We start from the raw sequence: 23992 nt of genomic DNA on the forward strand, positions 1-23992 counted from the left end.
ACAGTAGGCTATCTGTAAAAAGCGCGCACCTCCAGAAAAACCTACAAAACATCGCTAAATACGTTCAAAACAAGTCCTATTGCTACTAAATCTGCTTTGAGATTAGAAGCAACGTAACCACGACACTTACCAACATTTCCTTTCCGAACTTGATTTGCCGTGTGAGATACTCTGCTGTTCCTTCAAGTTACCTTGGTACAAGATGTTTTCCGCTTTGTCCACTAATGTAATAAATACACGCCTCATTCTGTCCGCTCGAAATTGATTTCTGCTTTGCCCACTCTTTGTGAAAATGTAGTCAGCGAACACCATGCCACTGATGTGATTTAATATCGACTTACATGAGACGTAACTTAAACCAAGTCAATGATAGGGAAATGATAATAAGCTTTACATGTTTAATTGAAAGTCGATCAATTCAATCAAGTTCAAATTATATTCTACTCAAGAAAGTTTGTCTTTAGGCTTAATCTTATTGTTTCATTTGGAATATACTTTAACCAGTTGAGTTGTGTATTCAGTCAGAAGTGTAAATATATGAATGTGCTGGCACCCAATATCAGCTAACTTAAAGCTGCCTAGTTTTGCTTGCCAGGTATCCATCCGTACTATAGATCCCGTGTCTATTCTGTCCTCTCCACAAATACGTATTTGCAGAGAAGACAGAAGAGACTCGGGAGCTATAATACGGCTGGATACCAGGCTATGGTTTTGCCATGTACATAAGCAATTTCAACAAATCTAAATCTGAATTTGGTAGTGTCTTCTGTTACCGGCTTGCTCATAAGAGAGTAAAGCGCTCCAGAAGGCAAAGACACCGAAAGGTGAAAGGGTCTTGAGCTGCACAGCATATGTTTTGTGTAGTAACAACATTGTTCCGCCAGGGGAGGCCAGTGGTTTGGAATACAGAATTGATAACTGCACTGACCCCAGAGACAATAAATAAGATAAAGTAGCAAATTGGCGTCTAAAATAAGTAAAAGAACTATCATAAGGAATTACCCATGTCAAAAGTAAGTACAACAATAAAGTTCCAAACAAAAGGATATATTTCTTTTGAAATGTTCAACATATCAATTTCATGCAGGGAGGTTGGACTGAACAAACATATGGATTTCGAGGATTAATTCTTGATATATGACAGTATTCGAGAAGATATTGGCCCAGAATTGATACTATCCTTATTCTACATCTTTTAGCATAGAGGAAAAGAAGGGTTGAATGGACTATATCTCTTGATCATGGCATGTTTTTGAGAGTTGCCTTGCAGAATACAGAGCAAAATGAAGGGATTCGATGGATCCATATCCGATATCACAATCACAATCTTTACACTAAAACATTTCACTTAGTTTAGTGTTTCAATTCTTGTGAATCAGAACAAAGTTTCCTAAATCATTTACAAGTACAACTAAAGGCCAACGGGAATCCAAAAAGAATAAGTCTCATTCAAACTTTGCATTTTGCTTTCAATCTTCGCCATTGCATATTCACAGTTTCGAAATGAAGGTCTTATACATTTTGTACATCTAAAAGGACTACACAGATTTGCTTTCTCACAAGAAACTGCAATTTATTATCAAGAGACGAACAGGTGTGTTCCGCCTAAAACATTTTCCTTATTTCATTATCTATATAAACACTAGTACAATATCACACTTATCTCCTCCCTACTAGCATTACAGGTCACAATTATACAGGCTACAATATATTACAATCATCTTCGCTTAAAATATACATGGATTTCTAAAACTTCAACAAACAGAGTGACTTGTGCAACTCCACACGTTAATGATACACAGTCAGATATATTGCCCCCTGAACTTGGCAGGCGCACTGTTCCCGACCGAACATTAAACTACACATCCAGGGGATGAGATATCGGATGGTCCGGGATGTCCTAGCCCCCATATGGATGTTGCTTGTTTGGTGATACCGGTTCCCAGGTTTCCGGACCTGAATGGTTAGATAAGAGCTTTCATTATGATTTAAATACTTGACCAAGAATATCATGACTCTAAAAAATGCTGTTTTAGTCATTGATTTTCGCTATATACTTTCGGCAGGACATAGCAAAATATTGCTCGAAATAGTAATGATAGCAGATGTAGCAGTTCAACAAAAGAAGTGAGCAACTTACACCTTAAGGACGCAACCATTTGCAGGGCCTCCTCCCGGGGGATGCCGTAGTGGACCATTAGATCGTCGAGCTGCGGGAAGAAAGGAAAGAAGCTATCAGGATCTTGTAAGTTCAAGCTTTGTTGACCCACTCTCCAATAATCTAACCTCACTCTACACTACGCTACAGGCAAAACATCAAGACTAAAAAAAGATAAGCCACCGTGGATCCTCATTCCACAACAGGAGTCCTGCCTGAAGAAAGGAACGTTACATCGCTTGCTGCCCTAGCCTTGGTACCATCCGGGTAGTATGTTCGCTTCTGCTACCACAGCAGAGAAGCGACAGTATATAGCGTATGGCAAATGTCAGGCGAGAAGCGACTGTATATAGTGTATAATTAACGCCGGAGCGAACTACTTTCCGGATGGTACCCAGGCTATTCCTGCGCTGCATAGTCAGCACGGCAGTCGGGCGTAGTCGGACGGCACTGTGCTGTCAAATCTGTATACATGGCTAGCGCATTTTACTTACGGAATGAACCGCCTTTATCAGCAGCCGTTCCTCCTCCGAATTCCACATGTCGAGTCCCGTCCTCTTTCTTTGCATCATAACAAAGCTCTGAAATTAAAGTGCGAGAAAAAGAATTATTTCAGTTTGTTATCATATATCCAGTCTACAGTGCTACACGTTTATAGACAGATGAACAAATAAGTCTCTGAAGCCAGGATTTACTCCATGTCACAGAAACCCTGCGATCGGCAAGTATTACTGGTGTAAAACGCGTAGCTACGTAGCTAAAATGTAGAATTCAACGTACTTTCGCCTGGTCCCAGGTGACCCCAGCCTCCGCCGCCTCTTCTGCCAATGCTGCGATCCGCGGCTGGCTGAGATCGGTGGTCATGAGACCCCTGCTCCACAGCCCATTCAGGATGTCTATCTGTGCCTTCTCCATCTGCAAATAACACCATTATATTATGTTTTAGCCACATTTTTATTTTTTCTTAGCCGAAGAATTAAGAAATAATTGTATTAATATGAAACTTGCGTTTAGGTCAACTTACGATATAGTGAAGCGTTTTTGAAACCACGGAAAGAATTTAACTTCCTTCAACCGACATTTTCTTAAAGAACGTTTCGAGTGTCACCTAGGTAATCGACTTTCGGGATTTAGTTATCTTTTGAAATGCAACCGACGTAACATTACATATAAACTCACAAAAGTTAACAGTAAGGAATAACTCGCTAATCATCGCTAATCATACAGGCGTCGCGTCGTCTGCTAAATCAAACACTTGCATTTTACATTCATCTTTAAAAGCGTTCAAATGTGTTGTGTTGGTATTGATTATATCAGATATTCGAATTAGCGGAGTCGCGTGATTTTCATTCCACAACGTTTACGATGTAAAAACAAGACATACAATGGCCGCTAGAGGAAAAACGTGTATAATGGCATCGATTCTCGTACTTTGAAAGCATGGACACACAGAATCTTATCGCCCTTAGATATTTCTTCGCGGAAGAATTTAAAAAATTGTATTACTGTAACACTTGCGTTTAGGGAAAGTTACGATGTAGTGAAGTAAATAAGGAACGAACTTAGCTTCCTACAACCGACATGTTCTTAAAGAACGTTTCGATCGAATGTCACGTAGGTAATCGACTGTAAAATTACGTGATCTATCTTTTGAAATGTAACCGACGAAAAGATAAACTCACAAAAGTAAACAATGTCTATAAGAAATAACTTATACTTAACCAAAAAAAAACTCTCTAAAAAGAGGTCACTCATTATACAGACGTCACGTCGTCTGCTAAATCAAACACTATTTTACAGTCAGATTCAAAAGCGTTCAAACGTGTTGTGTTGGTATCGATTATATCAAATTAACGGAGAAGGGCGATTTTCATTGAATTTCCACAACGTTTGCGACGTAAAAACGAGACATACAATGGTCGCTAGAGGAAATACGTGTATGAAATGTCTACGAAAAATTGTATCGCTTCTCGTACTACGAAAGCATGGACACACAGAATCTTATTGCCCTAAAATATTTCTTCGCAAAAGAATTGTATTACTGTGACATTCGCGTTTAGGTAAACTTACCATGTAGTGAAGTGATGCGTTGTTTCACCTGGTCTTTCACCTGCGGCGATGGTGATGTGGCCGATCGTACCGGCGGTCAGGTTTTGAATGAGAGGTTTGAAGTAACGAAGACGCTCGGATTGTCTTCGTTCGAGTGTTCTTTTGTTTGTTCTAGAGGGCACTTTACCTCGGACACAGAACATAACACACGGTGTTTGCGAAGTTCGAACGTTCGAAGCGCAGGTAAACAATTTGGGCCGGTTCACACGAGAAAAACTTCTGACAGTCGTTTGTCAAAGTCGTCCGTCTTTGACATACGATGCGTTTTTTGCTCCGTGTGAACTAGACCAGCGGGTGTCGGCGACAAATATTTTCTTTGCATAGTTCTAAACAATAAAGTTCTAAACAACGTTAACAGGATATATTTCTTTTGAAATGTTCAACATTCAAGGAGGTCGGGCTCTAAACAAACATATCAATAGTGACTTCGAGGATCGACTATTAATAGATCACAGTATTCGAGAAGACATAGGACCAGAATTGATACTATCCCTTTTTACATATTTTAGTATAGAGGAAAAGCAGGATTGAACGGACTTTATCTCTTGATCATGTTTTTGAATGTTGCCTTGAAGGATACAAAGCAAAATTTTAATAAATGGATACCATGGATCCATTATATCACAATCTCTACACTACATTCAATTTAGTTTGGTGTTTCAACTCTTATGAATCAGAATAAAGTTTCCCAATTATTTACGAGTACAACTAAAAGCCAACGGGAATCAAAACAGAATGTGTCAGTCTCATTCAAACTTTGTATTTTGCCTTCATTCAGAACTTCGCCATTCTACCTTCACAGTTTCGAAATAAGGGTCATACTATAAAGCATTCACAAAGAGTACACTAATTTGCTTTCTCACAACATATCTCCAATCTCAAAAGAAACTTTATTTGAGGCGAATTTTGACAGGTGTGTTAGTGTTACACCTCAACCTTTTTTAAGATATCGAAACATTAATCCAAATTTTCCTTAGCCTTATTTCCTAATCTATATAATAACTACCGAAATACGATATCATACTCATCTCCTATTTACTAGTCTTACAGGTTACAGTTATACCGGTTACAATATTACACTCATCTCCGCCTCACTAGTCTTACAGTATTATGGACTAGTTTCCTGGCAGCCTGAATGGCGAGGACTAACAGTAATCAATGCAAATAGCAAATTCAGTGAACTATATGTTAAAACAATGGATCAATGATAGCATTATCACAATAGTGTCTAGTTAAAATACGATTTTCAAGGCGCACTAGTTAGTGTTTCCGACCGATGGTCCCGGATGGCCTAGTCCCCATCTTTGGCAGTGGTGGTCCCATGGTGTCAGACCTGAAGGGTTTGATAAGAGCTCTCACTATGATTTGAATACTTGAGCAAGAATATCATGACTCTAAAAATACTACTTTAGTCATTGATGTTCGCTATACACTTTCGGCGGGACATAGCAAAAATAGTGCACAAAATTGTAATGATAGCAGATGTAGCAGTTCAACAAAAGAAGTGAGCTCACTTACTCCTGATGGCCGCAATCATTTGCAGGGTCTCCTCGAAGCTGATGCCGCGGCGGTCCATCAGCTCGCCGATCTGTTGGAAGAAAGGAAAGAAGCCATCAGGATCTTGTAAGTTCAAGCTTTGGCACTGACCCACTCTCCAATAATCTAACCTCACCCTACACTACAGATGAAACATCAAGACTGATATACATGTTTAGGAAAGCCTCCATGGATCCCCATTCCACAACAGGAGTCCTGCCTGAAGATAGGAACCGTTATGTACATCGCTTAGTCGGCACGGCAGTCGGGATTAGACAGACGGCACTGTGCTGTCAAATCGGTACACAAGGCCAGCACATTTTACTTACGGCATGAACTGCGGTTATCAGCAGCCGTTCGTCCGCCCCACTCAACCAGTCGAATCCCGTCCTCCTTCTTTGCATCATAATAAAGCTCTGAAAGTGCGAGAAAAAGAATTATTTCAGTTTGATATCATATATCCAGCCAACAGTGCTACTACAGTTTATAGAAGAAGTTTGTTTGCAAGTTCGTGCCCGAGGGCTAATTGCAAGAACATGGTATAGACATAGTAGATATATACAAGTGACAATGGACAGTTATGAACAATATTCTTCTCTTACTAGACTAATATACTAGTGTTGGCTATTTCTAAACAGGTTGGGGTTGACTTCTTTTTTGGAAGCAGAGGGAGACGAAAAAAAACACCTTTTCTAAAATTTGTTGGTTCTGCGATTTCAAGAGAAAAGTGGCTTTTTGTTCGTCTGTCAATGTGGGGAAGTTGGGATAAGTCTTTGTGGCTTCTCTAAACAGAGTGATTCTTTCGGTTTGGTTGAATGAACATTTAGAAATAAAGTACACGGATAAGCAAATAAGTCTCTCAAGTCAGGATTTACTCCATGTCGATCGGCAAGTATTACTGGTTTAATGGAAACACGTACGTACGCGTAGCTATAATGTAAAATTCAACGTACTAAAGCCTGGCTCCACTTGATTCCAGCCTCCACTGCCTCTTCTGCAAGGGCTGCGATGCGCGCCTCTTGCGCTGCGGCTTGGAGGCGAGGCTGGCGGCGCTGGGACATTAAGCCTCGGCTCCATAATCCACTCAAGATGTCCACCTTTGCCTTCTCCATCTACAAATAACACCATTGTTGTACATTTTGGATACGATACAATGGTGAACCGACAACACAGAAGCGCCGCCAATGGGTTCCATTATTTACACTCAAGATTTAAAAAAAAAATCGTTTAATAAAAAGTAGACAGAACTAGGCCCCGTCGCCTAATAGAACGAACGAAAGTATACGTATGTTTTGCCGGCCGAATACAGCAGACATCTTTGGAAGAGTTCAAGCGTTTCACGTTGGCACCAACCGCGGTCAAACTAACGTTGGATGATGTTCATTCAACTGACATTTTCTTAAAGATGGTTTCGAGTGTTACCCAGGTTACGTACTGTAATATTCCATGGCCTAACTACTAGTATCTTTCGAAATGTAACCGACGTACAGGTAAACTCACAAAAGTAAACAACAAGAAAAAACTTATACTTCACCTAAAACTCTCTAGAAAAAAGTCGCTAATTACACAGGCGTCACGTCGTCTGCTAAATCCAACACTTGCATATTACATTCATCTTTAAAAGCGTTCAAACGTGTTGTGTTGGTATTGATTATAACGGAGACGGGCGACTTTCATTGACTCGGAATTTCCACAACGTTTTTTGTTTCCGACGTAAAAACAAGACATACACCGGACGCTAGAGGAAAAACGTGTATGAAATGTGTACGAAAAATTGTATCGCTTCTTGTACTTAAGCATTGACGTGCAGAATCTTATTGCCCTAGAATATTTCTTCGCGGAAGAATTTTTTTTAAGTGTTACTTTGACATTTGCGGACAGGTAAAGTTACGATGTAGTGAAGTGATGCGCTGTTTACTTGTAAATACGGAACGAACTTAACTTCCTTCAACCGACATTTTCTTAAAGAACGTTTCGAGTGTCACCTAGGTAATCGACTGTAATATTCCGTAATCTGGCTGTCTTTTGAAATGCAACCGACGTAACGTTACATCTAAACTCACAAAAGTAAACAATAAGGAATAACTTATACTTAACAAAAAAAAACTCTCTAAAAAGAAGTCGCTAATCATACAGGCGTCGCGTCGTCAGCTAAATCAAACACTTGCATTTTACATTCATCTTTTAGCGTTCAAACGTGTTGTGTTGGTATTGATTATAACGGAGACGGCCGATTTTCATTGAATTTCCACAACGTTTACGACGTAACAACAAGACATACAATGGTCGCTAGAGGAAAAACGTGTATGAAATGTCTACGAAAAATTGTATCGCTTCTTGTACTTTGAAAGCATGGACATGCAGAATCTTATTGTCCTAAAATATTTCTTCGCGGAAGAATTTTTTTTAAGTGTTACTTTGGCATTTGCGGATAAGTAAATTTGCGATGTAGTGAAGTGATGCGCGTGCGTTGTTTACTTGTAACTACGGAACGAACTTTAATTTCCTTCAACCGACATTTTCTTAAAGAACGTTTCGAGTGACACCTAGGTAATCGACTGTAAAATTTCTATCTTTTGAAATGCAACCGACGAAAGTAGACAATATCTGATCTATAAGAAATGACTTATACTTAACCAAAAAAAATCTCTAAAAAGAAGTCACTCATTATACAGGCGTCACGTCGTCTGCTTAATCAAACACTATTTCGCAGTCAGATTTGAAAGCGTTCAAACGTGTTTGTAATGATTACTAGTATATCAAATTAACGAGACATACAATGGTCGCTAGAGGAAAAACGTGTATGAAATGTCTACGAAGACTTGCATCGCTTTTCGTGCTATGAAAGCATGGACACACAGAATCTTATTGCCCTAAAATATTTCTTCGTGAAAGAATTAAAAGAATTGTATTACTGTGCATTCGCGTTTAGGTAAACTTACCATGTAGTGAAGTACTGCGTTGTTTCACCTGGTGTTTCACCTGCGGCGATGCTGATGTGGCCGATCGTACCGGCGGTCAGGTCGTGAATGAGAGGTTTGAAGTAACGAAGACGTTCGGATTGTCTTCGTTCGAGTGTGATTCTGTTTGTTCTAGAGTTTGTTTATTTATTAGGGCACTTTACCTCGGATACAGAACATAACACACGGTGTTTGCGAAGTTCGAACGTTCGGAGCGCAGGTAAACAGTTTGTTGCTTCACCTTGCGTTCATCAACGTAATGTTACGGCAAAGAATACTGAGTGTTGCAGATATACCTCCAGCATATAAAACAGCTTATCCAACCAACCACTAAAATACCCACTGCTGCATCTGCTTGAAGATAAGACGCTAACATCCACGACACTTCCCAACATTTCCTGTCAGTAACCTCAGGTTTGCAGCTTGAGATGCTGATAGCGGTTTCTTCATTTCATTTTACCTAGGTGCCTGCAAGGTGTTTTCTGTAGCCCATTCTTTGTGAAAAATATACCAAACCAATGGTTTAATTAACAAACGTCAATTGATATCGACCACACTATGATATGTATATCAACCAAGTCAGGGCAGCATTAAAGTTCGATCGATTAGTGCCTTGTAACGTTACGTGTCGCAGGTGTGATCATGGACGGTGAAAGTGTTCCGGAAGGCAAGACAGCAGTCAAAAGGGTCTTGAAATCAGCATGTGTTTTGTGCAGTACCTCCTTTTTCCGCCAGAGGAGGCCGATAATCTAAGTACTAGTAACGTTACTTAGTAGTATGATGTACAAAATGTAGAAATAGGGGTGGAACACCCTCTTTATGTCTTGTTGAACTGGCCGGATGTCATTGGATATGTTTTGATGATCGAAGAATTAGAATGATTCCTGTTGGACAGCAAGGATGTCTCAGATATTGCAACTCTTTATCTTAAAACAAGGAGGGAGGTTCATTAAAATCATTACAATATAACGTTAGCAAGTGACTTCGACGAAGCAGTTGATAGCTGTATTCTTGTCTTATTGAATCAATTCAGGTCGGAAGACATCTGACGAAACTTTTTGAGGAGATTTCTGCATTTCTTTAAAGATGACGCAAAAGTAACCTTCGTGATAGCCGACAATGTTGCATCATCCCGGATGCAGGTGCGTCTGGTGAGGGTATGAGGAAGGTTACATGGACCATTGTTTGGCCAGTGAAATTATAAGGATAGCCAAAATAAAACCAGGAATAAGATGCCTGTGAGTCTATGATAAAGATATATAGACTATTGATGTATCTGTGTTGATGTTGGCGACTTGAAACGCCCAGAATCGAATACTTAGGGATTGATAAAGTTCCCTGTAGTTCTTCAAGCACACCCTCACCACATGCGCATAAAGCCGTGCGCAGTCTGCGCCAGTGAGACAACATGGCGGACCAAGTTGCGGAGGGAGTCGCGAAAATGGACATCCAGAAAGACGCGGAAAAGGCACGGTGACCCGTCCTATCTCCTCCATTTTCAGCTTAATTCCAATCTCAGGGAAGCATCTATGATCTCCAGGGGTGCAGTATTGGGGCTTGCCAAGCGAATCGGTCGTGAGATACGCCGAAATATGAGCGCTAGTTCGGTAGGCCGGACCACGTTTTACGTTGCATACCTTGGCTTTGGGTTCCTACCATGTGCGTTTTCATATGTGTCCTTGTAGATCTATGCCTATCAGCATATGGCTCCGTTTTTAAAGAACAAAAGCTGCAATTGACCTAAGTGCAAGACTGTTAAATCCTAAAGAGTTCTGTGCTCCTTTGCACAGACAGGCGCTGAAAACAAGTGCTGCATTGGGATCGATTTTTTCTGCAGCAGACGTGTTTTTTTTGTTGGATTGTTTATTGTTTGATCGGGATGAATGTGTTACTGTTTATCACTACTCAAGCCCAGTTATCCTTTCAATTGCCATTCTTGACCTCTAATTAGTCAGCGACATGTATTTTTGTATAGTTTAGACTATGTTGTTTGCCAGCTCTATGTCGTCTGGTATGTGTGACACGTAGGTAAACTTCGTCAGCTGTGTAGTACTAGTATTCATGGATTACTTATTATTTTTTCATGCCCCCCTCCCCCATTTATAAAATGGGGTCCTTGATACTGACAGTATGTTATGAGACGACTGGTATTGAACGATGCAAAAATACACAGTACCCTGAGCCTCAATGCTAGTTATCAAAAACAACAGTCTTCCTCTTGTGGTGGGCGTGAAAAGGGAGGGGCAGGGGAAGTTGGGAGGTGGTGCTTCAATGGTGTTTGTCAGTCTATTGTCAGGTGTCACAGTTTTTTTTATAAATACTGCATCATCTACTGACTTAGATCCTAAGAACTATTGTCGAAGTTAGCCTCCACAAGAAAATCTATATACATGTAGTACTGTATTTTGTAATGTATGTACCTGGATGTCTGTCCTTCATTAATAGATGGTCAGTCATCTTTTCCTGTATTCAACTGAAATTGTTCATAACATACGTTATCATTTTGTAAATTGTGCTGATATTCTTAAGGCAGTCTTCTTAGATTGGTGCAGACAGTACAGTTTATTAAACTGACATGACTGATCATTCAGATAAAACTGCTGAATAAATTATTATATAGCCCAGATGTTGGGAATAATTGTTCCAAACTTGACTTGAGATTACAGTCGTTACATGTCCTTATGTTTCCCCACAGCCTCCTGCGAAGCAGGGTAAGAAGAAAGAGAAGAAGGAGAAGAAGGGGAAGGGGGGTGGGAAGGGGGCTGTCGATGCAGGGGGATTCCCGCTGGAGGTGAGCTATGCCATTTTCTTGCTCTGTTTCTTGTCTGCTGTGTTATTTGTATTTCCCTTATCGTTATGGGTCTTATCATATCCTGGTATCCAGCCGTATTATACTTCCCGAGTCTCTTATGACAGAAGAGATTTGGGAGCTATAATACAGCTGGATACCAGGATATGATAATGGGCAACTTCAACAAAAATTCAGTACCCTACATTTAATACAGCACAAGGGTCAACTATGCACACATACACTTCAGTGAATAAAAAAACTGGTGGGGGAATCTGTTAGTAATGAACACAACTTCAGGATAGCCTTAGTCAAAGACTAACCCTAAATCATTGATAAGCTGTTGGATTTCTTGGCAACTTTGGCTGCATGTCAGCTAACCAAGAAAATAGAATTTACAAAATAATTGCTTTCCAACATCATTGTCTTCCTAAGACTTAGCATGGCATTCTCCAATGGTCCACAGTGCTGACGATTGTTTGTTTTTGGGTGCTGACCACACAGTACACCCTTTCATGAAGAACAGGACATGCAGCCACCCAGTATTTCTCGCAATATACATTCAACAGTACACATCCCGGGTAACTGATTGTGATTAACAAGCACATACATGTACATAAATATGGACTTGTCATGTTGCCTTTGACAGCGAAGCAACTAGTACAATTGTCTTTTCGTGAAATATATATGCCTGATAAACTATGATGTATTTCCCCATGTCAGATGGACCCCCCACCCGCGTACCTTCAGGAGAGGGTTGAGCTCTTCGACAAGCTGTACAAAGAGTACCAGGATGAACTGGCAGGTAGAAAAGTCACTCTGTCATAAAGAAGTACTGTTTTTGGATGTAATACAAACAAAACTTGTTTATAGTTTTTTATAGCATACATGAGAATATGCCTTTCTCAGCTCTAAAGTTTTAACTAACAAAAATTATATGTCCTAAGTGATCATAGGTTTAGGATGAAAAAAAAAATGCAGTGAATCCATTGCACAATAAATTTCACAAAAGGTGTAATTGTACAAGTTAAAAGTAACATTTGTTGAATATAGGTACCTTTTTCAAAAGGGTTTTTGAACATTTAAAAACAATAATCTTATTTCTTGCAGCCAAGGAGCCGACGCCCATCAAGGTGACCCTCCCTGATGGTAAGCAGCTGGATGGCCAGGCGTGGCGGACCACGCCCCTGGATATAGCCACTTCTATCAGGTACATCCACAATGCCACCTTTTGAGAGATGAGAGCTTTATTGGTTTTTGCAGTTTAAAACAAAAAACTGAAATTTCAAACCAAATTACATAGTGGACGTATCATCATAAAAGATTCATTTTAAAATAGAGTTACATATAATACAAGTCAGCGCTTCAGTCTTACAGAGAAACAAACAAACAAACACTTGACACTGAAATGAAATGTCTACAGAGTCTTGTTGTACAATGTAGAGTAGCGGTGGGTACCTGAACCTGGACCTGATTTTTTTGTGAATGGGCAATACTCAAAACAATGGTCAGTTTCGCTACAAAGGAATCTGTTTGGTTTAGTATCCTATCTTCACGTAAACAATGCTAACTGACTAATATAGTTTAACAGTAGAACTGTAGAATAGCTCTTGCTATTTTCTTGGACCAAGAAGCCTCAAAATATGTGAACACATGCAACCGTAGTGCTAGTACAATCTGTTCATTTTCTAATGGTTCAATATCCGGCACTCTGGATCACAAAATTTACAACAAGAAGAATCTGTGATGAGAGGATACTTTAATCACGTTTGGGACCACACAGGAGAAGGAGAAGGTGGCAGACAGTCTCCAAAACGTCAGCACATAGATCCCTTCTGGTTGTGCTGATACTTGTTTTAATTCCTTTGTATGGCCTTTTCTTCCTTCCATAGCAAAGGCCTAGCAGACAACACTATAGTATCCAAGGTGAATGGTGTGGTGTGGGATCTGGACAGACCGTTCGAAGGTGATGCCTCTGTAGAGTTCCTGAAGTTCGATGATGAGGAGGCGAAGGCCGTGTACTGGCACTCCAGCGCCCACATCATCGGAGAGGCCATGGAGAGACACTACGGGGGTTGTCTGTGCTACGGACCCCCCATCGAGGACGGGTTCTACTATGACATGTATTTAGAGGGAAGGTTTGTATCTTCAACATTGATCAACATTGTTCATTTCACCAAATTTCTTAAGCAAGTTGCTACAAAGACATTCTCATACACTGTACTTCATAACAGTCACTGCTTAAGTGACAAACATAATAATTTTTGTGTTACTAACTGTTAGGCATCCTTCTGTCTCGTTGGTAGTGATCAGGAGGTCAAATGACTTTCAGATAGATTTGGATTTAGATTTAGGTAGCTTTTGGTGGGAAGTTAGACTCATATTCAACAATGCTACTATATTGTACCAATGTATATTTTTTTAAGAAATAGAGAATCCTTTGTCATTCCAATTCCCTCCTACCCTTTCTCCCCAAAAGAGGATCCTTGTGGAAAGAAGGAACAAACATTGACTGTTGTACTTGAATTCCTCTCCAGACAAGTGTCCAGTAATGACTTCCCGGCCCTGGAGACGGTGACAAAAAGCATCCTGAAGGAGAAGCAGCCCTTCGTAAGACTGGAGATGAAGAAGGAAGATCTTCTCAAAATGTTTGCTGTAAGTCTCAAATACATTCTTTGTCAATACTTTTTTAATACATTCCATTTGTAGCTAATACTGTGAACCAATATATCTCTGTCATGAGAGTACAGTCATGTCAGTGCCCTCCTTCAAAACAATTTTGATCACTGCATGAAATATTTCCAGTAAAAAATAAAGGAGTCCTCAATCTATATTAACCACAACCATTGGTAAAATCCCAGTAATGTGGCAGTAATACACCAGTCCTAATGTTCTCTCAACCATAGCACAATTTTTATTGATATGTCAACATTACATGTCAACATGCGCAGTTCAATGTGATACTGACAGGGATAATTTTCAGGCAAACAAAAAAAAACAAAACAAATATGTTCAACACACAGGCGATTTTGGAAATCAACGAATATGGCCAAAGCTAGTTGTGTGAAATGGATATGAGGGACAATCCTGGCAGTGTCAGAGCTACATTGTGCTTCTTTGAAACCATACTCATGCCTGGTGAGGCAATCTAGAACCTGACTATTACAGTGAGAGACCTTTGCAGAAGTTGATGTGTTTTTTTTTTTCTGTAGTACAACAAGTTCAAGGTGCGTATCCTGGAGCAGAAGGTGACCACGCCCACCACCACGGTGTACAGATGTGGACCTCTCATCGACTTGTGTCGAGGGCCGCACGTCAGACACACCGGCAAGATCAAGGCTCTGCATGTCCACAAGGTGGGGGAAAATCCTGATCCATATTCCTTTGCTCATGCTTGATTTGTCGAGTGCAGCTTTCTCGTTGCAGCTTCGTAGAAGTTCTCTGTCCTATGTCACTTCCCGGTACCTTCCATGTATGTACATGTAAGTAAGGGTCGGTCTGCTAGACTCATTTGCCACGTGTATCAAACATTTCCGAAGACACTTGTTTAATGAATGTGTATATGTTTGTTACTGGCGGAATTTAAACCACTGTGTATATGTATTTTGTCTTTCTCAGATAGGATATCATGTTTAACCCTGTGTTTTTTCCTCCACCAGAACTTGTCCATGTAAAATGAGACTTACTGTATCTTCTTACCAAACAACAGGATGCCTCAATGTACATATAAACGTATGACCTTTTTCTGTGTTCCTTGTTTAGAACTCATTCACGTACTGGGAGTGTATGGCAGACGCAGAGTTCCTACAGAGGCTCTACAGAATCTCCTTCCCTGACAACAAGATGCTGAGATATTATATAGATGTGTGACCCTTTTTCTTGGTCTCTGTTTTTCAGAACTCGTCCACGTACTGGGAGGGTAAGGCAGACATGGAGTCCCTACAGAGGGTTTATGGTATCTCCTTCCCTGACAACAAGATGCTGAAGGAATGGAAGGAGTTCCAGGAGCAGGCCAAGGAGAGAGACCATCGCAAGATCGGCAGGGTAGGAGAAATTACTTGTCTTTTTTAGGGCTTAAATAAAGATTGGCAGGGTAGGAGAAGTACCTGTCATGTTTAGGCCTTTAAATTAAGATTGGCAGGGTAGGAGGTGTTACCTGTCTTCTTTGTTTTGGGCTTAAATAAAGATTGGCAGGGTATAGGAAGTCCCTCTTAGGAAGTTCCATGCTGACAGCTTATTTCCTAGAACTTCATTATGGAACAAGCTTCCACTGATTTGCTTCCCTCGGGCGTAGAATCTAATGATCTTTCTTAAGAATCCAGTACTGTAACCCAAAACGCATGAGTGGCTCCACGAGAATTGTTTTGTGGTGAAATTTAAGTAAAAGAAAAAAAAGGCTTTTCTTATTGTTTTGGACTTCTAGTTCAGCAGATATATGGTGAGGCATTTTGTTTGCAAAGCACAACTTCTCTAGCCTGGGTACCATCCGGATAGTAGTTCGCTCCTATGTTCACTTCTGCTATCCGTCTGGAGACGTGCACATTCAAACCGTTTGGTGCTAACGTCAGTTAATGAGCGAATCAAGGAATGGGTTCTAGAGCGCTCGTTCGATGACAACAGGCCCTCTCGCAAGCAGACGGAGAGCTTGTCCGGTGTTGGAACGCCTGTTCGGACGATCGCTTGAACCCATTCCATAATTTGCTCATATGTGGGGACCAATCAGCGCCTGCGTCCAAAATTTGGACGATTCCAGACGTTAAGATGGTCCGCGTTCCCAGACGGAAACACAGAGAAGCGATTGTATATAGTGTATAATGAATGTCAGAGCTAGAACTTAGAAGCGACTGTATATAGTATATATTGAACGCCGGAGCGAACTACTTTCCGGATGGTACCCAGGCTACAACTCCTCCTTCATGCTGGATAATTGTTAAGTGTGACTGACTGTCCCTGCAGGTCTTTGCTGTAGATGTATCTCTATTATGTAAAATGTGGGATAGATGTGATTTTTCTTGACAAATTTTGAGTTGCCGAATTTCTAAAGAGGAGTTCAGATTTAAGGCACACATGTGTGCAATACATGTGTAGTATATGATGGCATCTATGCAATAGATAAGTAGTGACGTATGTAATTGAAATGTTAAAAGGCTGATGCATAGCACTTTTTTTAACCTTGCACCCTACGGATCTCTGTCTGATTAAGGGGTTGACCAAGATGTCTTTTTAACCTTCATCTTGTATTCATTTTTTAAACATGTCTTTTTTCAAAGTGTTTTTTGTGCGAAATAAAGATGATGTTGTACACACAAAGTACAAAGAAGTTTGTGCTCTTTCCTCAGGAACAAGAGTTGTTCTTCTTCCATGAGCTCAGTCCTGGGAGCTGTTTCTTCCTGCCCAAGGGAGCTCACATCTACAACAAACTCATAGACTACATCAAGGTAAGTGTTGATTGGAAAAAATACATATCACAGTCTTCAAATTTCTATGCTCTCATCAGCATATATCTCTCAACACTGAATCCTTGTACTCATGCCTACATAGAATGTTGACTCGACTTTCCCTGAACAAACGTTCAAATGAAATCACTCATACTACATTTCAATACTCAGACTCGCTCACTAAATATCCCTGCAATTCCCATTGCCTCCACTAGGAGGAGTATCACAAGCGGGGGTTCCAAGAGGTAGTGTCACCCAACATGTACAACGTGAAACTGTGGAAAACTTCAGGCCACTGGGACCACTATGAAGAAAACATGTTCAGCTTTGAGGTGGAGAAGGAAACCTTTGCCCTGAAGCCCATGAACTGTCCAGGACACTGGTAGGTGGAGTATAAGAGTGTTTAAGACTACACAAACTTGACTCTATTGAGGACACCATTTGAATTTCATTTTGCAACACATCTCAAGATGCATGATGGTTTTGTTCATTGAAGTTTATTATACCAGGCTCAAGCAAGGTACAATAATCCCCAAAACATTGTACATGTATTTTACCATCTTGGTAAGTTTCTGAACCTGAGCTTCTTGTATGCACATTAATTAACCAAGGAGGTTATACCCTCCTTGAATTAACTGAGATGACAGGTTGCCTTCCATTTATGTTCGATCCAACAGTCTGATGTACGACGTCCGTCCCCGTTCCTGGCGTGAGCTGCCCCTGAGAATGGCGGACTTTGGCGTGCTGCATCGGAACGAGCTGTCCGGCACGCTGACCGGCCTGACGCGTGTGCGTAGGTTCCAACAGGACGATGCCCACATCTTCTGCACCATGGAACAGGTAGGGGACTAAGTGCTTAGTTCTGGAAAGGACATTTTTCACGGCACATCAGAAAGTGTTCAATTTCTTAGTGGTAGGATTTTCAGTTCATTTTATGTCACAACATAAACTTTGAAGGAAAAGATTTATGCATTAATGTCTTTGGTTCTTTAAGGCTGATACTTTTTTGCCATTACCTTGAGTTGACAAACCACAGATTTAGATGAGCACCTTTTATTATCTCCATAAAAAATGTTTTCAGTGGTGTTCGTATTTGTGTGTGTGCCTGAGAAGAGTAGGATGGATTGTCTATTTTTTGGACCCCCCTAATGACTTGTTGCGGTAGTGTTTTGATATCTTGTTTTCTGGACACAAGTTGTAGGTGGTAGATGATGGTAGTTTTTTTCTGAACTAGCACATTATAACCTATCTTGTCCCTGTGCTTCCCCCAGCTGGAGGATGAGATAGAGGGTTGTCTGGAGTTCATGAACAGTATCTACACCACCTTCGGCTTCGACCTCAAGCTGTTCCTGTCCACACGGCCGGAGAAGGCCATCGGAGACAAGGAGACCTGGGACAGAGCAGAGAAGGTAAGCACCAGTCACCTCATGGATGTACTTTTAGGTACTGTCAAAACTGCGCAAGAAGACCGCTGGTGGTCGTATTGGCCAGGTGTGTGTACGTATCTGCTGTTAGCTTATATCAGTAGCAGGGATTTTTTTTTTCACTCTTTGCAAGTGTGAAAGCATTGTCTGCAGATCCAATTGGTTTTATGTTATTTGTTTTAATTTTTGTAGATCATTTTTGTAAATTTAGAATCAGATGGTATACAAATTTCATTCATGTTAAGATGGTCGAAATAGATACTATCTATTTTTTAAGCTGAGCAAAGTAACTTCTTTTGATGATATTGTGTACAATACTCTACTTAGTAATAGTACAATTAAAATGCATCAAACATAAATTTTTAAGGGCCAGAAAGCTTCTTTCTTAGTTGTAGCTCAGCTTGTACTATTTAGATAAGATATTGTATCTGATGGCCTGTTGTACTTTCAGCATCTAGCATCAGCTCTGGACAAGTTTGGCATGCCGTGGAAGCTGAACCCTGGGGATGGAGCCTTCTACGGACCAAAGGTGGGAACAATGAACTTCTCACAGCACGGAGGTTTTGTTGTACATTTTCATCCCCCTGGTTTTTCAAACAAAGGGATCTCAGTAGAATGCCTCATTACACACATCAATTTTTTTACACACCACAATACATTTGGGGAGAACCAGTATTTTTATTGGAAATAACTGAATGACAAGGGATTTTTTTCCTGTTATTCTGCTCGGGAATTTGTTAATGTAAAATTGTTTCACCACTTTTGGTGGAACTTGTGTCATTACAAGTACCTACGTTGTACCATGCCTGTATACAGAAATACCTAATACCTAAATACCTAAAGACTGGGCCAGGCATTCTTGAGTTATTGTGCTGACAATACCTAAAGACTGAAAGTAGACAGCAGCTTCATACCTACACCATAGACACCATCTACAGATACAGAAGTGGCACTGCTTATTAGAATTTGGAGCAGGTGGTTCCATAACTGGACATAGTAATGAATATTGCCTCCTCCTTCCCAGATTGACATCCAGGTGTTTGATGCGCTGCGCCGGGCTCACCAGTGTGCCACCATCCAGCTAGACTTCAACAACCCTGAGAGATTCAACCTCACATATGTTAGGTATGGTATGGATCAGTGCAAAGTTCAAGAAAATAACATAGACTAGATTTTATATAGTTTACCCATTTGTGATAATTGGCATTGGATAATGTCAGTACTCAAGCTTACTAGATAATGTCAATTGATCTGGTAATAAGCTGTTCTGTTCTAACTTTTGCCTGACAACTTAGATGTGCTAAAAGTATGTACATAAAGTTTTATCTATTTCAGATCCTGCTGAAAATACAAGTTCCTTTGATTAAGTTTAAAAACATGACATTTCAGCCTAACATTGCAGGTATACAGTAGCTCTCTTGAAAGTTTATGTTGTATCTTTTCTACTGAAAACATTATCAACCATATTTTTCCATTTTCCAGTGGGGATGGGGATGAGAAGAAGCGTCCAGTGATGATCCATCGTGCCATCCTGGGCTCCGTGGAGCGCTTCATCGCCATCTTGTGTGAGAACTTCGGCGGCAAGTGGCCGTTCTGGCTGTCCCCCCGCCAGGCCATGATTGTTCCTGTGTCACCTGACCAGAATGAATATGCTCAAAAGGTTACTGTCAGTTCTGTGGTACTTCCTTTGCCTTCTAAGCACTAGAAGTGAAAACATTGCTAATGTCTGTCTGCTTTTACATTCTTGCCATTTCAACAATTTGTAGACTTTGCATCAGACTCAAAATATGATAAGATGAGGGTAAAGCCATGGAAATAAAAGGAAAAAAAATTGCATTATGACAATGAGGAATATTGTGATTTGCTTAGGACATTCAACAGAAGAAATGTAACTGCTGCATTGGATAACATTTGCTTAGAAAGTTGATGGAAAAGGGTGCAAGACAGATAAAAACTGTAGTCCAAGACAGAAATACATGAAGTTTTCTCATTGGGAATCTGAACCTTCCTCCTGGTTTGTTAGGAAGTTGACGGTACATTTTTTTGTATTAGGTCCGAAACAGCATCCATGAGGCTGGGTTCATGTGTGAGGCGGACTGTGACCCAGGAGACACCATGAACAAGAAGATCCGCAATGCTCAACTGGCTCAGTACAACTTCATCATGGGTAAGTGTTGCTTTTTAGCTGAACCATTAAAATATTTTGATTAAATACATCTCCACTTCCTATAACTTTAAAAATATAGATTATATAATTTTTAACAGCGGGTTTTAAAAAGAAAAGATTTCTTAGGATGGCTGGTAGTTTTATCAAATATAATTATGACAAAGAAGTTCTTTTAAAATAGTAGATCGGAATAAACTGTCTTAGATATAAGAAATAATGAATCATCAGTTCTCAGAGACTTACTGGAGGCTTAAAATGTGTACCTATCACAATGTGTTCGGCCACCTGTCAAGTACAGGAAAAATTAGTAAATCAGTACTCTCCAAGCATTTCACTCTGCTGGCAGACATGGAGAAAATGCCCAACAAAATGCCTAAAACACGTCAAAAACAGCTGAAGTCGAACCTCTGCTTTGGCAGTTGTAAATCAGGCATTATTTTTCTTTGTTCAGTCTCTGAGGGCTGATTTTTCTTCAGACTATAACCCAAAGATAACATGAATAAAATAGAATAGAAGTAAAGATGTAGATAACACTCCTAACAACTGTCACTGCTCAAAAAAAAGTTGTAGGAAAGCAGGAGCGAGAGAACGGGACTGTGAATGTTCGTACCCGCGATAACAAGGTCCATGGCGAGTTCTCGGTGGACGCTGTTATCCAACGCTTCAAAAAGCTCCAAGCAGGGTATACCAGAGACAGCGAGGAGGCCTTTGGGCTCGAATAGGTCAAGTCATGTCAAAGTTCACCTTGGGGCAAAGGTCAAATCAAATGCAAATAAAGATAAACAGACATTAAACAATAATAATACCAATAATCCAATACACCAAAATGGTGTAAAATAAAGTCAAAGCAATCAATTAACAGGTGATGTAAGATGTAAGGTGATTGTAAGGTACAGAGTAATGCTGTCTCATACATGTAATGACTCAAAATGGACTTTCCTTCCTGTCTATAATAATTGTCTATCATACTCTTGTGTAACTAGTAGAACTCTTGACAATTATTGAAAGGTAGCTCAGCTCTAATACTTGACTGTCGTTGCTTCCAAAGTTTCCAACTTACTTACTGTATGTATAATATTTAACAAACTCAGCCTTTTTCTTTGTTAACCTTCGCTCTAATGACTATAACCAGTACAAAGAGTGCCCAACAAAACTTTCCTCAAGCTCTTTGTAATGTACTAATTACTCTGCTTCATAACATTGCACAGGTACAAGATCCTTTGCAACTATGTGTGTGCAAGTCTATCTGTCATGTAGAGGTTTAACTTGAATTGTTTTTTCCTTCAGTTGTAGGAAAAAAGGAGGTGGAGAGCGGGACCGTGAACGTGCGCACTCGCGACAACAAGGTCCACGGGGAGCGGTCTGTGGAAGATGTCATCCTCCGTTTCAAAAAGCTACAAAACGAGCGTGTTAAGAACAGTGAAGAAACATTTGGAGATAATTGAGATAGTACTACACTAGTACTTGTATAGGGTAGATAACTATGAAGGTCCTGCATCTTCAAGTTTGAATGAATCAGTCCCTACAATTTATTCATATTTTATTGTTTGCATAGTCCATAATGAGGTCTATAAATGTACAAGCACACAAATGCAACAACTGCTTTCAAGGTGGGCAGTTGAATCAAGCATGCTCTTGAGACAAACTTCAAGAATTAGACTTAAGAAAGTCTATGATTTCTTTAGTAGAAGCTACGAGCTTTGGAAGACATCTTAATGCTCAACTCCAATGTATTGATAATATGTCAATTCTCAATAGTCAAGCAGGACCTTACTGTGCCTGATGAAACGTTCCATAGGTTGAAGCTAGTTTGAATTTTACAGGGGTGAAGGGGAGAGATGGGAGGATCAGATGCAGTCATGTCAGAATTGAAAATTGATTACAGTATAAGTGTTTAGATAAAGGTACAGTACTGTATTTTCAATGAAGATGGTAATCAAGATCTTTTGTGGCATGGAGGCTGAAAAAAATATTCCACAATGTCTGCAGTAAAAGATAGCAAATGTATTGCACCATGGACTTTATAACCTCCTTGCAGTAACTGACATGTATACCTTTCTTGTCTTGTATACATGTGCTTGTCATTCACAATCTATTAACTGTACTTGAGCATGTTGGGGACCCATTTCACATCCCATAAACTGTAGGTAAGACCAACTCCTCAAGCATCCTTTGCAAAATGTACTGAAAATGACTACAATAAAACATGCTGAATACTCCGTGCATCTTTTTGCTACATGAGTTGAAAAACAGTGGTAAAAGTTATTTGTAATTGATATTTAAGGCTTGAAGATTGCTGCAACGTGATGCTAATTGCACACATTTAGCATATAGCAGACAGTCAAAATCGCAATTTTGATCACAGGCTTATTTTTATTCATTTTAATAGCATTCTTATTTATTTAACGTGCCTAGATCTAATTAATGACAGAAAATAATGCAAGTTGGGAAATCCAAAATAGGCTATAATTGTGTGAAACTGGTGAAAGTACAGATGGTTTCTTAAAACGAAGTTGAAGGACCTTCTTTAAAAGAAATTGAATTCCTGTTAAGCTACACTGTTCAAGGACGAATAAGAAAAACAAAACCCTTAGATGGAAATGTCAGGTCTCAAGGCATATTAGCTCTTCCCATATTTAGCGTTCAATGAAGCTGGTCATGTCATTAAATCCCCAGAGATCTAGAATTTACCTTGAAGGGGAATTTCTTCTGCTCTGAGATTAAGGGTTAAGGAGAGATGTGGCCAGAGAAATAAAATGTGACTTTGGTTTAATTCTTAACCATGCCAAAACTTTAGTGCAACCTCGCCCCAAAAAGCAGGCAAGATAGAGAAGTGATAAAGCCCAGTTGATTACTTATTTAGTCATTCGAGAAGCCTATACATACCTCCTTGGTAAAAGGGAACTGTCACAGAACGTGCCAGTAGAGGCTTGTTAATCTTGCGTGACGTCACAGAATAGCTATGACGTAATGGTTGTGTCATCACTCCAAAGGCGCCTTCTTGCCTTTCTCCCTATGGGGCTTTCTTTATAGGCCTTTTTTTTTAGGTCAAACATCGTACAATAAATGTTCTTCAACTTCACGCATTACTACTACGCTGTATACAAAGTTTTGTACAAAAACGCTTGCCCACTGGGGAAAATCTAAAATTCCACCCTTGAGGTCATTGACCCAGGATTAGTGACGTCCCCGGTGAAATTCCAAGAACTGTTGCAGCGCCACCGCGCGCCTGTCAGTAGTATTGCACCCATAATATCAGCGGCCGGTACCATCAGTCCTGTCCGGACACGCAAGAGGGATGGTACTTCTCACAGGATACTCCGCAGTTTTCCTTCAATATCTCTGAATTTGTCCCGGATATGAGCTTATGTCGGATGCCAGGACCTAGGATAGACTTGTAGGTGAGTGGGAA

At 40.2% G+C, this 23992-nt stretch overlaps 3 protein-coding genes across 16 annotated transcripts in view; 2 read left to right on the plus strand and 1 right to left on the minus strand.

The window, feature by feature from the left end:
* Positions 1-2615: 2615 nt before the first annotated feature.
* Positions 2616-8896, minus strand: LOC118410373. Its single transcript, XM_035812062.1, has 6 exons — positions 8746-8896; positions 6757-6915; positions 6133-6219; positions 5786-5855; positions 2939-3073; positions 2616-2739 (listed from the first exon to the last, which is right to left on the minus strand). The coding sequence occupies exons 1-6, from the start codon at positions 8746-8748 to the stop codon at positions 2645-2647; spliced, it is 549 nt and encodes a 182-aa protein (XP_035667955.1). The 5' UTR covers positions 8749-8896; the 3' UTR covers positions 2616-2644.
* Positions 8897-10117: 1221 nt separating this feature from the next.
* On the plus strand, positions 10118-22803 carry LOC118410353 (threonine--tRNA ligase 1, cytoplasmic-like). Of its 3 annotated transcripts, none has more exons than XM_035812036.1 (18): positions 10118-10231; positions 11459-11554; positions 12275-12356; positions 12662-12761; positions 13444-13689; positions 14089-14206; positions 14764-14907; positions 15449-15595; positions 16891-16989; positions 17205-17371; positions 17667-17829; positions 18261-18398; positions 18865-18942; positions 19438-19538; positions 19896-20073; positions 20466-20580; positions 21145-21302; positions 21868-22803. In XM_035812036.1, exons 1-17 carry the CDS (start codon positions 10172-10174, stop codon positions 21300-21302), a joined length of 2190 nt encoding a protein of 729 aa, XP_035667929.1. In that variant the 5' UTR covers positions 10118-10171; the 3' UTR covers positions 21868-22803. The 3 variants fall into 3 exon arrangements, with proteins under 3 accessions (XP_035667929.1, XP_035667927.1, XP_035667928.1); XM_035812034.1 differs by having other exon boundaries at positions 10154-10370; XM_035812035.1 differs by lacking the exon at positions 21145-21302 and having other exon boundaries at positions 10154-10370.
* A 929-nt stretch (positions 22804-23732) lies between these two features.
* LOC118410351 (rho family-interacting cell polarization regulator 1-like) overlaps positions 23733-23992 on the plus strand; it is a 48897-nt gene continuing 48637 nt past the window's right edge. For 4 of the 12 annotated variants that reach the window (XM_035812018.1, XM_035812015.1, XM_035812014.1 and 1 more), the window contains exon 1: positions 23734-23981. The gene's annotated coding sequence lies outside the window, so the exon portion shown is untranslated. Of the gene's footprint in view, positions 23982-23992 lie in introns of all 12 variants that reach the window. The other 8 variants (XM_035812024.1, XM_035812023.1, XM_035812022.1 and 5 more) reach the window with 3 other exon arrangements.

This window comes from Branchiostoma floridae, chromosome 2 (genome assembly GCF_000003815.2).
Source record: "Branchiostoma floridae strain S238N-H82 chromosome 2, Bfl_VNyyK, whole genome shotgun sequence".
NCBI classification, from domain to species: Eukaryota; Metazoa; Chordata; class Leptocardii; order Amphioxiformes; family Branchiostomatidae; genus Branchiostoma; species Branchiostoma floridae.

What these genes read in the sequence shown, in the direction of transcription:
- LOC118410373 (XM_035812062.1), bottom strand. An exon ending in TGATAACCGCAGTTCATGCC is followed by an intron (nt 5,856 to 6,132) that starts GTAAGTAAAATG and finishes TTCTTCCAACAG; the next exon opens with ATCGGCGAGCTGATGGACCG. An exon ending in AATGATTGCGGCCATCAGGA is followed by an intron (nt 3,074 to 5,785) that starts GTAAGTGAGCTC and finishes TGTTATTTGCAG; the next exon opens with ATGGAGAAGGCACAGATAGA.
- LOC118410353 (XM_035812034.1), top strand. Translation starts at nt 10,293, where the DNA reads ATGATCTCCAGGGGTGCAGTATTGGGGCTTGCCAAGCGAATCGGTCGT. An exon ending in CAGGGGGATTCCCGCTGGAG is followed by an intron (nt 11,555 to 12,274) that starts GTGAGCTATGCC and finishes TCCCCATGTCAG; the next exon opens with ATGGACCCCCCACCCGCGTA. An exon ending in GAGCCTTCTACGGACCAAAG is followed by an intron (nt 18,943 to 19,437) that starts GTGGGAACAATG and finishes CCTCCTTCCCAG; the next exon opens with ATTGACATCCAGGTGTTTGA.